This window comes from Benincasa hispida, unplaced genomic scaffold (assembly GCF_009727055.1).
Source record: "Benincasa hispida cultivar B227 unplaced genomic scaffold, ASM972705v1 Contig452, whole genome shotgun sequence".
NCBI lineage: Eukaryota > Viridiplantae > Streptophyta > Magnoliopsida > Cucurbitales > Cucurbitaceae > Benincasa > Benincasa hispida.
The window spans coordinates 324,866-342,393 of NW_024064862.1; the positions used below are offsets into that span (position 1 = coordinate 324,866).

Genomic DNA, 17,528 nt, shown 5'->3' on the forward strand with positions numbered 1-17,528 from the left:
TTTAATTATATATGATATAATTCAATTAATTCAATTATATATGATATAATTGATATAATATATTTGATACATTATTTTTTGATTGGAGGAACTAATATTTGAATATGATTCAAATATAAATTCTATGAATAAGATTCATAATTATTAAATTTAATATAAATATGATTTATATTAAATGGAATAAAATAAAGAAAAAAGAACTATAGTTTATATATTATATATGATGCAATATTAAAACTATAGGTTAAAAATATATATGATAAATTAGTTATCATATTTATTTATATATATTAATTATTGATAATTAAAAATCTTTTTCACAATAACCACCCTTAGTGTTAGTTATATGGTTTATGGCAAAGTGGAATAAAGATGAAAATTTGTTTTCTAATTATTCTATGAAAAACAAGTGATATATGAATGTGATTATCAATCGAGTTTACTAGATGATCACTTGAGAGCCTAAATGATCGAGTAGCTAGTCTATGCAATAGTCTTACCGTTTACTTGATCATCTTCCTCCTTCACTTTAAAGCTTCCCTCTAACCAAAATAAGCCAGAACCACCACTCCTGGATTCTCACATCGAGAATACCAAGGTAATCTTGTGGTAGTGTCTGGTTTGTTTGAGGATCAAGTTGCTACTCGTTGCTGTTCGAGGGATATCAAGTTGTTTGTTGTGTTCGTGAACGATCGAGGGATATACTTGAAGAAGGGTTCTTCAAAGGTATAGTCTCTTATCCTTTGTACTTTATTCAAAGCATACTGTTATTTAGTTTGTAACGCATAATCTATTTTGTATGACTGTAAATATATGTGTTCAATCACAATGGAGTTTGGACGATCCACATCCACTCAAAGATCCTCTGTAATTAGAGTTCCTTCACACACTACATCTGCAAAAACTAGCAAATTCACAAGAACCGACAAATAATTTTGAAACCAAATTTTTATATAATGTTAGTTCAATGAGTCAAGAAGAGAATGATATGAAGATGGTACAGGAAAAGTCCTATAGTTTGGAAGATGACACGATGGTAAAAAAAGTGTGCAGATTTTATGAAGAAAATGCTGTCAAGTGTGCACTACATGGGGAAATGTGATGTCAAACCTTGTCAAACGTGTACATCTACTTTGTCGCCTTCTAGAGGAGATATTTAAGGAAATTTGAAGACTTTCTACATTTCTAGTTTTGCATTTTGACTTATAATTTAATATTCAATTAAGTTTCAAGTTTGTAGGTGTTATTTTCTACAATTTGTAATTAATTGTATTTGAATGACTTTTGAGTTTTTTGGTCTATCCACGACCATTTGGTCTATAAAATGGCTTGTAATGATCTTTAAAACTCAGATTAAAAAAAAAAAAAAAACTTGTGCTTATTCAATCCTTTGGTGTTGTCTTTTTCTTTCAAATCTTGCTTTAGATTTGATGTTTAAATCAATTCATTTGATTAGTCTTGATCAAGCTAATTTCGGAGTGAGTTGTCTTAGGATCTAAGAGTGATCATCATAGATTCTAAGCTTGATCTAAGTTAGCTTTCTTTGTGCATGTTTTCAAGGATCCTAGAAGAACCTCTAGCTTTGCATCCAACAAGCATCGCGGGCGCTTATAAGTAGCTATAACCAACTTCTCGAGAGAGAGATGGTTGTGGAACTCGTTAAGCAAAGAAAGAAGTATTTCTAGAGATAGAAACAACCTTGCGCTCTCAAGCATTCTTATTCATGCATCATAGAGATATGACAAGTGTGGCGAGCCACTGAGAGGTGCGAAAAAATTATAAACTTTGAGCTGGGATAAATTCCTCCTACAAAGCTTAGAGATGCGATAATGATCTTCTCCCAAACCCTATCTTCTCCATATATTTTCTCTACGTCCAATGCTGCATCCTTCATTCTCTTATTTGAGGCTCTGAGAATGTTTTCTTTAATAACCTAAAATTTAGTTTATCGCATGTTCAAAGCACACTCATGAAAAATTAACTTCGTCGAATAGATCACATTTATTTAAAGCAATTGTAGTAGATCCCCGTGTTCAACCTTAGGTCATCCTAAGACAATCGCAATCAGGTTTCACTTGGCCTATAATCGAGAAAACTTGTGATTAACCCATGCTCATTATACTGCGATGTGTGCTAGTATTAACACATATCACTTGTGGTCTAGTGCAAAATTCATCACATATTTTAAAACCAACAAGTAGCAAAAGTCATCCATGGATAGCATGGGTGCTGGGCCCCAGATGTCCGAGTGGATTAGATCAAATGGTTTCAATGCTTGAGAAACAAAGTTTGGAAAAGGTAGTGCATGGGATTTTCCTAAGTGACAGGATGAGCAAAATTCAAAAGATTCATTTCCTTTAACGGACAAATTACAACCTTTAATGATTAAATAAAAAACTCTGGAAGATGGGTGTCCTAAATGACAGTGCCAAACATTCTTTGATACAACACTGTTAATTCTAATATGAGACAGAACAAATGTTGTAACTATCATGAAATTTTAGGCACTGATTGGTATAGTCCATCATTAGGATTCCCTTCAAAAGTACTTGACCCGTACCCTTGTCCTTTACAAGATAATAACTATCATGAAATTCAATGTACACAGAGTTATCTTAAGCAAGTTTAATACACTAACCAAATTCTTAGCAATTTCAGGCACAAATAATACATTATTAAGATTGAGCAGTGATTTTCTATTATTTAGAACTGAGTTACCAACATAAGCTATATGTAATTGATCACCATTACCTACTGTTTCTAATTCATTACCAACATATTCAACAAGATTGGTGAGAGTGTTGTAATCAGTAGTTACATGGTTGGATGTACCACTGTCTACGTACCAATTTGGATCAGGTAAACCGTCGTTGTTTGTCAGGAAGGGATTACTAGTCTGTGAGGTCATGAGAGCAGCTAGTGACTTGCCATCGTTGGTATTGGGCGTATCAGTGTTCCCATTGGACCCTTAATTGTTGGTGTTGTTGTTGTTGGGAACAAATTCCATTTCAAAACGGTGATAATAGACGTATGCAGTGTGACCAATTCTGTCACACACTTGACAGATTGGGTGAATTTCTTAAACCTACCCCTTCCATTTCCATGTCCTCTGTTCCCAAAATTATTCTGAACACCATGCTGACCAGGGAACGTTGAGCGACCACCACTGTTTGGGTTTTGATTTTGGGAACATGGACCACCGTTACCTCTGCCTTGGGTCATATTGACTGTGGGATTGATTTCTACTCCATTAACACGAAGTAGATTCTGATAGTCTAGTCGTCGTTCATAGACTAGTAGTTCAGATTGCATCTCCAACCATGTTGTATTTGGTTTTCCTAGGAGTGTTGCGATGACGAGATTGTAGTCCTCATCCAGTCTGCATAAGATTTGGGAGACAAAGGCTCGGGTGGGAACATGACTTCCTGCTTGACCTAAATTGTAAGAATGCAATTTCATTAGATGTAAGTATTCAAACATACGCAGGTTACCTTTTCTTTGTTGTTGAAAGGTTTGTCTGAGGTAGTCTTCCTCAACTCTTGATTGTACACCAAAAAGCTGCTGAATAGGGTCCTTCGACTTGTCATATCCCATCACCAGAGTTGTGATTTCAAGAGTCATTGAGTTGTAGAGCCACCCAAAGAGCAACTAACCGACGACAAGCCAGGCTTCGTATTGGGGGTTGAGTTCTCTTGTTGGTCCAGTGCTCGACGAGCTGGCAGCTGTGGGCTGAGAGCTTGAAGCTCTAGTGATCGTTGCATCCTTAGACACAGTGGTGTTTTGATTTAGGTACACTGGTGGGCACTCGATCAGACCATTGAAGTATCCTTCCAATCTGTAGCTGCGAAGAATTAGGAGGACAAGATTTTTTCATAGAAGAAATTTACCTCAATCCAGCTTGATTATCGTGATGTGATTTAGGAGTTGGTTAAGAGAGGGCAATTGAAATTTGGAACGATAGCATTTGCCATTAGGGCTTTGATACCAAATTGGAGTTCAAGCAAAACAGATGATGAGAGAATTTCCCTTGATTTTCTTGTCTTCGAATGAATGGACCCTCGGGTCATTTATACACAGAAGCCCAATAATTGGGGCAAAAATAATAAGGATAAATAGTGAAAAATATATTACACATGGCACAATCTTAGTAGAGGGAGAATATTCTTCCTAACAGATTTTCAACAAACGGATGCTTCTGGATTTAGTGAGCTGCGAATTCTCTTGCATAGCTGACTGTATTGAGCTGTACGCTTGGATTGTACTGACTGTGTATTGGGTTTTTCAACATGCTGACTCACTTCCTTGATACTAGACCCTCTATTATAAAAAATTAGCATATTTGATGATAATCAAACCTATTTCAATAGAATGAATTGTCAGAAACTTTTGAATTACTGCCACCAGCCTCAATTTCTTAGTTTTAGTAGTACTCAACTTCTCTGTAAAACATAAACAAACAATCACCATTTCCATGCTTTAAAAACAGATTGGGTAAGAACAAAAACAAATTAAAAAACCCCAAAATTTAGCTCACATTGTCTTCCTTTTCAGACTTCAACTGTTCTATAAAAACCTTCATCCATTTCCCAGAAGCCCCCGTCAAATAAGAGAGGAAACAGAGTATTAAATGATTTTTTTTCCTATAAATATCAAATAGTAAAAAATATAGAGGCAGTGGTTGTTTTAAGGACAGAAAAAAAAGAAAGAAAATTCCAGGTTTTTGGGTAGTAGGGGGGAAAATGTTGCACTCATACGACTGAAATCCAAAAATTGAAGAACTTTGTGTGTAGTGGGGAGAGAAAGAGAAATGGGTTTAGTTTTGTTTTCTGGGAAAATGGAGAATTAAGTGAGATTCATCGACAACCAACGACAGCTTCGCATTTAAATTTGAAACAATAACAATGGTAGTCGCCTAGTGAGGATTCCTCCCGTTCGATTTCATCTCGTCATCAACATCTCTTGCCCTTAGTTTTTTACAATATTACGAAATTGGGCCGAACAGATCTGAACGGAGCGAACAACGGAGCTCGAGCATGAGAGTGACAGAACAGCATGGCAAAACGGCAAAATGAACGACACAGAGATGACTGAATGACGAAGCTGGTGGCGAGAGTGATAGAGGTATTGTGAGGAGCTTTGGAGTTTGGTGGCCAGAGTTTTGTGAGAAGGGAGAGAGGAGAACTTTGAGATATGAAAGACGGTTCACTCAAAGGGGAAATAGAAATGGGGTTTAGCTACCATGTTGATTTAAATATATCTATAATGTCGTTTTAAATAGATATTAAAGAATATATTTTTCCTTATTTTATCCCAACTAACATCAAAAACCTAATTTTGACTACTTATGCAACCGACATCAAAAACCTAAGTAGCACATTAAGAAAACAAGAAAAAAAAAAGTTTAACTGTTGGACTTTTCACATCTATCTTTGTGCAGCCTAACTAGTTATTCAATAAAAAATTGTGATGTGACAATTTTGTTAAAAAAATATTAAATTATTATTACTTTTTTACTATCATTATTAAAAAAAAATGATGCATCATATAGGTAGATTGCACCAAATTATTACTCATGTATTAATTAGAAAACATTTTTTTTAATAAATTACCCTGTCATCTTCATTTCTCCCTCTCTTATTTTCTTTCTTCATTTTTTATTGGTTCCTTTTCGCTTTATTCTCTTCTTCTTCTCTTTATTTTTTCTCCCTTTCTTTTTAGTACTTTCTTAGTTTAGTTCACCACATTCATCCCAATCGAATACCGACAAATCGATCATTTTAAAATTGACCACATTTTTTACATGTCAGTGATGGCATCGATTTGAACCCAAAACTGATGCTGACTGATCAAGATCACCCACATTATATATAAAGAACTAGTTAAGAAAAGTTGGAGATATACTATACAAGGCACAAGGAAAATAGTAACAAAAGAATCGAGAACCATAATTCTAATAGTTTTCCTTGTTGTTGGCAACTACCATAGAGACTTTCAAGGGACATAGGAAAAGGAATTTAAAGAAGTGGCTTAAGGAAGTACAAAGATAAGTGGACTTTGGGATCTCAAATATCGACATAGCAGCCTTGAACGAACTGAAACTTCATTGCGGGTCCGAATGCGATTCCGTGCTTCGGATCGCCGAACTTTATATATGCTGGACAGTTTGCGTTCAGCCGATATCTACCTGAGATCCAGCTCCCGACCTTCCATCTAACCTGTTCAACAAGACGATAAATATAACAAAATATTAAATTACGAATACGAGACTTAACTTTATTGTCTACTAAATTTCTTATCTTGAATTTCTCTTATCACATCAATATAATGATGCATCAACTAACATAAACTGTGTACTCTTGACTAAGAAGTTATAGGCTTAAATATACTAACCAACAAACCTTTAAAAAATTGTATGTTTGAACTCATTAATAAAATATTTATAGCTTTTCAAAAAACTAAAACTAAAATGTTTATAGCTTTACATCATTAGATGCATGGGTGGGAAATTATAAAATGTAATTAAAACTGATAAGGGAGATACATTTCGAATGTGCATCCAAGAAATGTTGTACATTAGGGCTCCGTTTGGTAACCATTTGACTTTTGATTTTGAGAATTAAGTCCATTTCATGCACATTTCTTATTATATTTGCATCTTTTTTTTAAGTATAATGGTTGAATTATTAGCCAAATTCCAAAAGCAAAATCAACTTTTTGAAAGCTACTTTTTAATTATCAAAATTTGGCGTAGTGTTCATAAGCTTAATTTTAAAAAACAAAAACAAAAAGCAAAATGATTATCAAACGGAACCTAAATCATTTTTCTTACTAACATTGAACTAAGTATTATCTTTATAAGTAGAGAAGGTAAGAATCTAAACAAATATGTTAAGATACCCTAAGAAGAAAGAGCGTTTAAATCATATTTTGGTACTTCAATTTTGAAGATGGTTTTCTCTCATTTTGTTCCACAAATTTCAAAATATATATTTCACATAAAATGATAAATTGTAAAGTAAGGGGAGTAACTCATTACTTATTAAAGTTTAATATATTAAATTGTTTCAAATTTAAAAATCACGTAACTAAATTGTTATCAACTAAAATTTAGAGAATAAATTGTTCTTTTCATGAAAATTTAGGGATTGAGAATGTTTCTTTTCCCAATCATTTACTCTCGAAACTAAAAAGAAATAGTAATCATTTTTATCATTCAAATTATGATAATCTTTTCACCTAATATCTACTCTACCAACCAACATATGTGGTTTCACAGATGATCACTAAAAACAAAGAAGGTAAAATGTAGACCGAAATATTTTGTTTTCTTTTTAGAAAAAAAACTAAAATAGAAATATTTTAAAATTAGAAATACCCAAATAAGATGTATAAAAAAAAACTGAAAGACCAAACCAACACTTGAAAAAGCTCTAAACCAAATCTGTAAAAATTAAATTTAAAGTTAAAATGAAAATTTAGCTATGAAAATGGAATCTAAAGAAAGATAATGAACTTGTGGGTGAGTGTAGAAATTGACCAAACCTGTCCATTGACCTTGATATTGAACAGCATGGCTCCAACATTATTATCTTGATTCAAAGCTTCAGCAAACTCCGGCGCCACCGGCACAGCTTCGCCGTACAAAAATGGCGACCAGACGGTAACATCATTGTGGCCCTGGTAAGTAGGCGGCAACAATGTCGGGAGAGTTACTTGCTGGCCGCGGTAGGCAGCGTAGACATCCATGAGCTGATAGTAAACGCCAATGCGGGTGTTGGGGTTGTGGGAGGAGATGGTAATCTGCATGGTCGTCGAGATGGCGGCAGGTGGCATCGACGAGATGTTCAGGCTAAAAACGGTGACGTCTTGGAGGATGAGGCGGGGCTTGGACGGTCGGAGAATGGCCCAGATGAGGAAGATGACTAGGCCAATCAGGAGGACCACGGTGAAGATGGTGCAGGCTATTCGGCGAAAGAGACGGCGGCGCTCACAATCGTGGTGGTGGTGGTGGTCACAATCCTTTACAGTCATTGTTGTGAGAGAGAAGAAGAGAAAGAATGGAGCTTGGATGGAGGCTTGTATGTCAACAGTTTGAATGGGATATATTTTTGTTAGGTCTATAGTTTTTGTTTGCTTTGGCTGCACAAACAAGATAGATATAAATAAGGTGACAATGGAAGTACAAGGTTCAATTATTGGATGATTATATTTTGGAAATTAATAATTACGTATGTATTATTATATATTAAAATTACTACATTTTCTAAAATGAAAATTATAATATTTGGCTGAGTATATAAAATCACTCTTAAATTTCGTCCTTCAATCTTTTAAAAGTGAAAAAAAATTTCATTTTTTATATTTTGGTTTATTATTGGCAAAATAATATTATACATATATACATATATGCATGTATGTGTGTATATATAATCCATAGTAATTTACATTATAACGTTGCAATATACATAAAATTAAAAACATATACACATTTCAAATCTAAATCAATCAAGTAAATCTTTCCAATTTGAAATTATTTGCAAACCTCTTTTTTAGTTTAGAGTAGGAATACAAATCTCTAACCTCTTAGTTAAAACTAAGGTACATATATATTTGATGCTAATAATAGGGATCTATATGAACCTATTATTGTAGTATACAATGATAGCCATATAAAATATACCTTTTTAATTTGATACATTTATTAATTCGAAAAACTTAATACATTATAATATTACATCTTTGTTTCAATATTTCACATATGAATATAATTTAGTGTGTATAATTAGTAAGTATTCCTTTCTTTGAAGTTGAGAGTTTAAATCTTTATATATGCCTCTATTTTTGTTATACTATTAAAAAAATATATAAATAAAATGAAAAAAAAAAACTGAATCTCAAAATAGGCCCACAATTAGAATTAATGGAAGGAATAATTAACCTAAAAAAAATAAAAATTGGGATAGCTTGAAAATGGAGCCATTGAGTTTGAAATGATGGACAACAATGATAAGTGATTGGAAGCTTAAAGAGCAATATATGTGTGTGTTTGAGAACGGTGGTTATGAGTAGGTGATTTTGGTGGGTTGAGAGATGGAAAGAGTTGGTTCATTTCCTTGCTTTGAAGGGAAAAAAGAAACCACCTTTGAAGAAAAATATGAGTGATGAAATCATGTCGGTTGCAAAAGAAGAATTATATTAATGTCATTGATCTCTCCAACCTCTTTTATCTCTCTAACTTCTAAAGTTCTCCTATGACTTCACTTACAAACCTAACCATGCATATGGGTTCCCATTTCCTTTACCACTTTTCTTTTTTTTTTCTTTTCTTTTTTTTTTTTTTTTGGCTAAGTTATTAAAGACAATAAATCTTTTGGTGATTAATAACATGAATTACATTAGGTGTGTTTGGATTAATTAACTTTGTCTTTTTTCCCCTTTTAAGTATAGTATTGCGAAAAGGAAATCACTCGAAATCGATATAGAAAAAAGAATACAAAAACCTGAATATAAGAGCTAGAGCTACACAAACAAAGTAAAGAAGGAAAAAAAAAACCTCATAGCACATGTCAGAAAATAACCAACCAAACCACAACACAAAGAAAAAAACCTATCCTAAAAGTTCTTTGACAGGTCAAAGGGTCTTGGAGGTCTATCAAAAGGTTAGATTTAGATTCATCAACCATAGAGCGAAAAGCTACCATTGGAGGAGAATCATCACATTGAGAGAACAACATCAAAGAAAGAGAAGCGACTTCTTGAACTTGAGGAGAACAACATCAAAGAAAGAGAAGCAACTTCTTCAACTTGAGGAGAACAACATTCATGAAGGTTCCACCATAGGATTAGCTAGAACAACTACATCACTCACCACTTGTTAAAGTGCTGAAATAATATTAAATTTACCTTCACCCATTAAATTAAGTATTTTAGTCAATCCTCCCACTTGTAGGTTTGAAATATGTAGAAGATCCAATGAGTGGAAATCAATATTAATTAGGGATATAACATTGTAAAAGTTTGAATACATGTGAACTCCTAGGCCATTTGCTCTGATACCATAACAATCATGATTGAATAAAAGCTTAGGATTTGCTTAAGGTGATGGATGAAGATAAATTTAATATTATATCAAAACTTTTAATACCATCTAATAGCTCATAGAATTAATTATCTTTCTCAACTTAAATTGGGCTAGTTCTTAGAAATTTAATGTTTTAATGTGCTCTTATGCAAGAAATCGAGTAAAGGAGATTCTCGAAATGTTCTAGATGCAAATGTTGGGATTTATGATTTAGAACCTCGTCATTTATTAGCTGACTACTTTAATAATTAATTATGCAATATTAAATTCCATTAACCATACAAATCCAAGGTTATTATATATAGTCTTGAACAATATGTAGTTGACATACAACGTAGATCATGTTCAAGAAATAATCTAAAGGTCTGTAGTATATGGATAATGTTTGGTGCCTTATCCTGGTCACACTATGAATACGAACCGTTTTGTAATAGTTACAAATGGTTTGATACAAACCGTTCATGTGGAGACATATGAGTGTGGGTATCCTATACAAAAAGTTTGTATAAGACTAGACTGCGAAATATTTAATCTCTCTTCATAAATCCGTTAGTTGAGAGATTAATATTTCATAGGATGATCATGTGCAACTCGAACTTGATCATAAGTGCTTTATGAATTCCTGTTTTTGAGGTCAGACCTTTCATTTGCACGGATGAGAGTGGCTCAAGTTGCTGACTCAATAAGCTTACAATTTTGGGGATTTGACTAAATGAGGAGCTATGAACATAACTTCACGAGATGAAATTCACTCCTTCCCGTATAGGAAAGGAGATGAGTAGTTCACTTAAATGTTTATTTTAGATCTTGAACAAGGGGCCTCATCCTCTCACTGGCCCGAGGGGGACTTAGTTTATGGTTGGACCATAAACAAATTGTTCATTAGAGAAATCAGTAGTACTTAAGGAAAAGATATAATTATAAGGGTGAAAGGGGATTTTGACCTAGTTGTAATTATGAACAACCCATGAAGATCGACTTGCTTATATTAATTATATCCATCGACATAACTTGTCCTATAGTGCATGAGAGTTCAACTCTGGGCCTATATTAGTTAATTATGTAGTTAATGAATGAAGGTTAATTTAATTAAATATTTTGATTAATTAATCACGGATTATTGGAACTTATAATTTGTAGGTCCATAAAGTCCCCTTAAGAAAATTTGAAATGTTCAAATTTATGAATGTATTGGATATAATTAATTACATTATTTATTATAAATATTATTTGAATTATATTCAAATTAAGTTTAGAATATAGATAATTAATTTATTTTAATATTGATGACAAGATGCAAGTGTACGTATCAAAGTAATACAATCAGAATTAAAATCGTGTATCGTCCTCAGAGACTAATCCTAAACTTAGCTATTGTAGTTCCTTATCGATTTTAGGCTACTAGAGGATGGTTTATAAGCAATAATTAAGTGCAAATGACAAATAAACACAAGAGACAAATCAAAGAAGAATGAATCTAGGGTGTTGTTTCATTAAGAAAATCTTAATAGTAGTAACATGCACTTACTTAATGAAGATAGGTTGAGGCTAAAGTTCTAAATTCGGGAAATCCTTCATCAAGCCCGTCCTATTCTAACTCTAGTTTATCAAGTTTGAATTTCTTTCTATTGCTTAAATTAGTGTTGCTTTAAGACCCTTCAATTACACCCTTTATTAATCTCGATTCACTTTCATGGAATCTTGAGTAATAATCTAAATTATCAAGTCCAACAAATTAAACTCTTCTTCAAGCAGTAGAATTTACCTAAATCAATTGATTAATGGTCAGTTAATCAAAGCAATAAGAACAGGTAATTTATTAACCTCACTAACAATCAAACAATTACAATATTAACAATTCATTGAAGAAATTCAAAACTCTAACAAAACCCAAGAATCTAGAGTTTAGCTATGCATATTTTCAATATCCATAGACCCTAAGTAGAAAGAAAACATTTTAGACAAGGAAAGAGTTAGAGAAACAAAAATCAATCTTCCTTCCCCATCACCGGATCAAAATCTCGATCTTCTCGACCTTCGTCAATGAATTCCTGTATGATTTCCAGTTGGACTGTCCTTTTCCAGATACTTTCGTCCTACCTTAGGTCGAAATCTCCCCATATTTTTCTTCCCTTTTCACTTGACAGCGCTACTACTTTTTATAAAAAATTGTCGCAGTGTTGCAATGATATAATTCAACATTGCAATGTCGACGTTAGAAGCGGATGTCGTGCGTGCCTGCCATCCGAAGTATCGAACGTCACAAGGCAACAATGCGATGCTGCCCTGTTCTCAGTTCTCGAGTCTTCAGCATAGTGGGGCAGCATTGCAACGCAAGCTCAACTTTGACCCCTCAATTTTTCTTCTAAATTCTGCCTCTTTTTCTTCAATTTTGGCCTCTAGCTTCATCCTAATTCCATAATTGGCCCCTAGATACTTGTATTTGGACTTTTGCCCCGAGTTTTGATCATTTTTGTCCAATTTTCTCCTAATGTTCAGTTTCCTGAAATCACCATACAAACCACATTAAACTATATAAAACTAGCAATAATAAGTCCAGAATTGAAAGTAACTAAAGCACTTTTCAGGTGCTTTTCACCACCCTAAACATAAAACTTTGCTAGTTCCGAGCAAAGGAAAGAAAGAAGGAATGAAAAATATGAAGAATAATAAATACTGAATAACCAAGGTCCCAGGTATGCATGCTCTAATTCAAATTTCATCAGCTTCTCAATACATAAAACACTTATCAGCAGAAAAATTCATACACATCTTAATCATTGAGAGTTTCTAAAGCCAAAACTTTTTATCCCTTGCGTGTGTATGTGACCCCTCCTTTAATTTAAAACTCCTTAATTGACTTAAGATTTAATTAACTTTCATCAGTTTTCCCCTTACTCTGGCTTAAGCACCAACATACTCAAGATAGTAATATATCAACTAAGGCGCCTGCATTACTCACTCTAAATGGGCCCTTAAACTTGCATCATTTTACCTAGGGGTACTAGCTTTCACATAAACACTATAAGGACTCATACCTAGTCAATTCCCAGGCGTCCTAACTGATTACAGGAATGACAACTCCTTTTATCCTCATTCATGCATACACATTATAAGTTTTTTTTTTCAAAATATTTATTTTTTCATAATAATGTTCTTTTAAGCTCATTTTCTCTCCTTTTTTTTTTCCGGGCAAAACAATCTCTCTTTTTTACCTCCCTTAGTCCAACATTACCAACTATCATGGCAGACACTCTCTAACCAGTGGGGCCTTTCGAGATGACAACTGAATTGACTTAAATTAATTCCTTGTTCAGTTAAAGGTTCTAAATTAAAGTGGTTTGTGCTCAGAATAAACAGATGATACAAAGTGGGATTTAGAACAAATAAAAAAAAAAAAAATTAAGATAGGACTATGTTATCCAATTTCCATTTCAAAGCATGACAAATATCAAGAGTGACTTATCAACCATCATCATTAGAACATGCAACCAAAGATCCCAATTTAACCAGTCTAGAAATTCTTCCTAACAAAAATCGACCCGTTTTCAAAACATCCTTAAGAAATTTTCATTAATTTTAAATTTAACAACTCAACATGCATAAATCATTCAACTCAAACTAACATGCATATACATTAAACAAACAGTACAAGTACCAAGTACATAGCACGTCCCCCACCCCAAATTTAAAATGATGTGTTGTCCCCAATGCATGAAAAATAAAGCAAACCACACAACAGATGAGTGGTATAAGCCTGGGCATGAGCGAGGATCCACGAATCTGGATGTTGGACTGGTACTTGACAAACCTTAAGCATCATCACAATTCTGGGGATCATAAGAAAAACAACATGAGATATCTCTCTATCCTAAAAAAAAATAATAATAATAAAATAAATGAGAAACACTTGGGTTGCTTCCCAAGAAGCGCTCAATTTAACGTCTTTAGCTAGACAGGACCAACTGATCACTCCTTGAAGTACAAGTTCTCCATACACCATCCCTCATCTCCACAGTAATGTTTCAACCTCTGGGCATTGACCTTCAATGTTGTTCTATCTTTAACTTGCAGCTCCACTGCACCATATGGGGACACATCCTTGATTATGAATGACCCAGACCATCGAGACCTAAGCTTTACTTGAAACAACTGGAGACGAGAATTAAATAACAAAACCATTGACCACGAAGAAAAGTCCTAGGAAAAATCCTGTTATCATGCCATCTCATTGTTCATTCCTTATAGAGCTTAGCATTCTCATATACCTGGTTCCAAAATTCCTCCATCTCATTATGCTACAACAACTGTGCTTTCCAAATGTCTAGGAGTCGAAATTCAGTTTTTTAATAGCCCAATAGGCTCGATGTTCTAACTCAATAGGAAAATGGCAAGCCTTTCCAAACACCAACTTCTACGGGGATGTACCAATCGGGGTTTTAAAAGTTGTCCTATATGCCTAAAGAGCATCATCAAGCTTCAACACCCAGTCTCGTCTGTTAACACAAACTGTATTCTCTAGAATCTGCTTAATTTTCCTGTTAAACTATTTTATGCAAAAAATTTTATGCAAAAATTTAAGCACAACACGAGCATCATTTGTCCTAGCGACAATCACATCTACCCACTTTAAGACATAATCCACAGCAAGAAAAATAGAAGAATACCCCTGAAGACGGAAATGAATCCATAAGATCAATACTCCACACATCAAATAACTCAACTTCTAATATTAGGGTAAAGGGAAACTCACTTGTTCTAGAGATATTGCTAGTATGCTGGCATCTATCACAAGTTCTAACAGACGTGTAACAATCTTTATACAACATAGGTCAATAAAAACTAGATTGTAGTACCTTTGTTATTATTGGCGTTGGCCCAAAATGTCCATCGTAAGGAGATGAATGACACTCAAATAATTTTTTTGTGTGCTCTTGCAGTGGCACACATCTTCTAATAACATTGTCATAATAGATTTTAAAAAGTAAAGGATCATCCCAAAGGAAAAACTTTACCTGATGTAGGAACCGTTTTTTCTACTGAGAGTTGAAGTGAGGAGGCATCACACCACCTGGCAAATAATTCACGTAGTCGGAAAACCATGGAATCTTCCCCTCTATCGTGTATAAACATTCATCAGGAAACTCTTCCACTATTGGGGATATTTGTTGGCTGCTTTCATTCTAAATCCTGGACAGATGTTTTGCCACCACATTCTCACAAACTTTCCGATCCTTGACTCTAAAGTCAAATTCCTATAACAACAAAATCCACCTAATTAGTCTAGGTTTTGCATATTACTTTTCAAACAAAAATTTAAGAGCAGCATGATCTGTGTGAACAACTATTTAGAGCCAAGTAAATATGGCCGAAACTTATTAAAAGCAAACATCACAGCGCGTAGCTCTTTTTCAGTAGTTATATAATTTACCTGGGCAGAATCGAGAGTCCTACTTGCATAACAAATAGCCCTAAACAACTTTTCTCTACGTTGCCCTAAAACGGCCCCTATAGCAAAATCACTTGCACCACACATTATCTCAAATGATTGACTCTAATCAACTGTGACAATAAGAAGTCAACTTTTCTTTCAACATTTTAAAAGTTAGTAAACAAGCCTCATCAAACACAAATTTTGAATATTTTTCTAACAGGTTGCACAAAGGCTTTGCAATTTTTGAAAAATCTTTAATAAAACATCTATAAAACCCAACATGCCTTAAAAAACTCCTAAATCCCTTGACATTCTGTAGTAGGTAACTGATCTATAGTAGAAACCTTTGCCCGATCCACCTCCAAACCTTTTTATAAATCTTGTGCCCTAGCACAACACCTTCCCTGACCATGAAATGACATTTTCTCTAATTTAGGACAAGGTTGGTGTCCTGACACCTCTGCAAAACACGTGAAAGGTTAGCTAAACAAGAATCAAAGAAGGATCCAAACACCCAAAAATAATCCATAAAAATCTCTGTTATCTCCTCAATTAAACCATGAAATATGGCCATCATGCACTTTTAAAAAGTGGTTGGTGTGTTACATAGGCCGAACGACATTCTCCTAAAAGTAAATGTCCCGTAAGGACATGTGAATGTCGTCATTTTCTGATCTTTAGGAGCGATGGAAATCTGGTTGTACCCCGAGTAACCATGAAGAAAATAATAGTAAGGATACCCAACCAACCTATCTAACATTTGATCAATAAACGGTAATGGAAAATGGTCTTTTCTAGTGGCCTTGTTTAACTTCCTATAGTCAATGCACACTCTCCATCCTGTCACTGTCCTGGAGGAGATACTTTCATTATTCTCATTTTTTAACATAGTCATACCGCCCTTCTTGGGTGCCATATGCACAAGACTCACCCAAGAACTATCAGATTTCACATAAATAATTTCTCGTTTAGCAATTTAAGCACCTCAGCCCTCACAACTTCTCTCATTGCAAGATTAAGCCTTCTTTGGGGTTCAATTGAAGGACTGAAAAGTGTCCTCCATCAATATTTTTGTTGAGTTATATGTCCTAAAACTCATAGTTTGTAATGTTAAGCATTTTCTATTATCAATAAAGATGTTATTGACATTTATTCAATAAAATTGTGGTTGAATATGTAAATTGCCCTTGTAAAGACTAAATCTAATAAACTAATATACATGGAAATTACATGAATATTTGGACTTTATGTGGAGACATAAAAATGGATCAAGTTCGAGTAAATAGCCAAAACAGTCTATAGTATATGAATAAGATTGAGTGTCTTATTCTGGTAACACTATTGGATGCGACCCACTTTGTGGTCGTTAAAATTTGTTGTAAAGTGCTACAAATGAAGTGATCCTAATTCGTTCATGTAGTGACATGAGAAACGGGGGCATCCTATGTAATGAGTTTGCATAACATCGGACCAAAAAATAAGTCACTCTTGCTTTATAACGTTGTTTACTGTTTAAGACTGACTGTTTCAAATTCAATGACCTAGGTAACTAATAACTTGTAGAAATACAAGTTATTTATACTGTTTTATTTAGATATTGTGGCTAAAAGAAAGAAAAGTTGCGTTGATAGAAGAAATGCGAGAATTATAAATTGTCATCAATACACCCTCTGACACCATTGCGATGGTAGAATAGAATGTTTCAAGTCTGTTTTGCAGGAAATCAAGTCACCGCATGCGTTCATGGCTCAAAGATAAAATGAACAATGCATCTACGTCGCATTGCGCCCGTCAATCAAGAATGAAAAGACGATCAACGCAACGACGGCTCATGCGACAATCGATCAAGAGCTTTGCGATCAACGCAATTTCAACCACATGCGGTAATAAAAAACAACACTGCATGCGGGCAAACGATCGATGATGTAAAGAGCAATGCAATTACAGAGGATTCAGATGCGTGTACAGCTGTCAGTTGTGCATTTCTGACGGGATTGATTGTGTAACAGAAGG

General features: G+C 34.1%; 2 protein-coding genes across 2 annotated transcripts; both read right to left on the bottom strand.

Moving 5' to 3' along the window:
- Window positions 1-2,340: 2,340 nt before the first annotated feature.
- On the bottom strand, window positions 2,341-4,051 carry LOC120069524. The gene is made up of 2 exons (XM_039021301.1): window positions 3,492-4,051; window positions 2,341-3,425 (listed from the first exon to the last, which is right to left on the bottom strand). The coding sequence occupies exons 1-2, from the start codon at window positions 3,619-3,621 to the stop codon at window positions 2,917-2,919; spliced, it is 639 nt and encodes a 212-aa protein (XP_038877229.1). The 5' UTR covers window positions 3,622-4,051; the 3' UTR covers window positions 2,341-2,916.
- A 1,727-nt stretch (window positions 4,052-5,778) lies between these two features.
- LOC120069526 (NDR1/HIN1-like protein 1) lies at window positions 5,779-8,126 on the bottom strand. The gene is made up of 2 exons (XM_039021302.1): window positions 7,543-8,126; window positions 5,779-6,215 (listed from the first exon to the last, which is right to left on the bottom strand). The coding sequence occupies exons 1-2, from the start codon at window positions 8,029-8,031 to the stop codon at window positions 6,063-6,065; spliced, it is 642 nt and encodes a 213-aa protein (XP_038877230.1). The 5' UTR covers window positions 8,032-8,126; the 3' UTR covers window positions 5,779-6,062.
- Between the last annotated feature and the right edge of the window lie 9,402 nt (window positions 8,127-17,528).

Bases quoted from the DNA above. Each gene is read 5' to 3' on its own strand.
- LOC120069524 (XM_039021301.1), bottom strand. From the start codon at position 3,621: ATGACTCTTGAAATCACAACTCTGGTGATGGGATATGACAAGTCGAAG. The intron at 3,426-3,491 runs GTAACCTGCGTA...TAGGTCAAGCAG, and splicing joins CTTTCAACAACAAAGAAAAG to GAAGTCATGTTCCCACCCGA.
- LOC120069526 (XM_039021302.1), bottom strand. From the start codon at position 8,031: ATGACTGTAAAGGATTGTGACCACCACCACCACCACGATTGTGAGCGC. The intron at 6,216-7,542 runs GTTTGGTCAATT...CTTGTTGAACAG, and splicing joins ATATCAAGGTCAATGGACAG to GTTAGATGGAAGGTCGGGAG.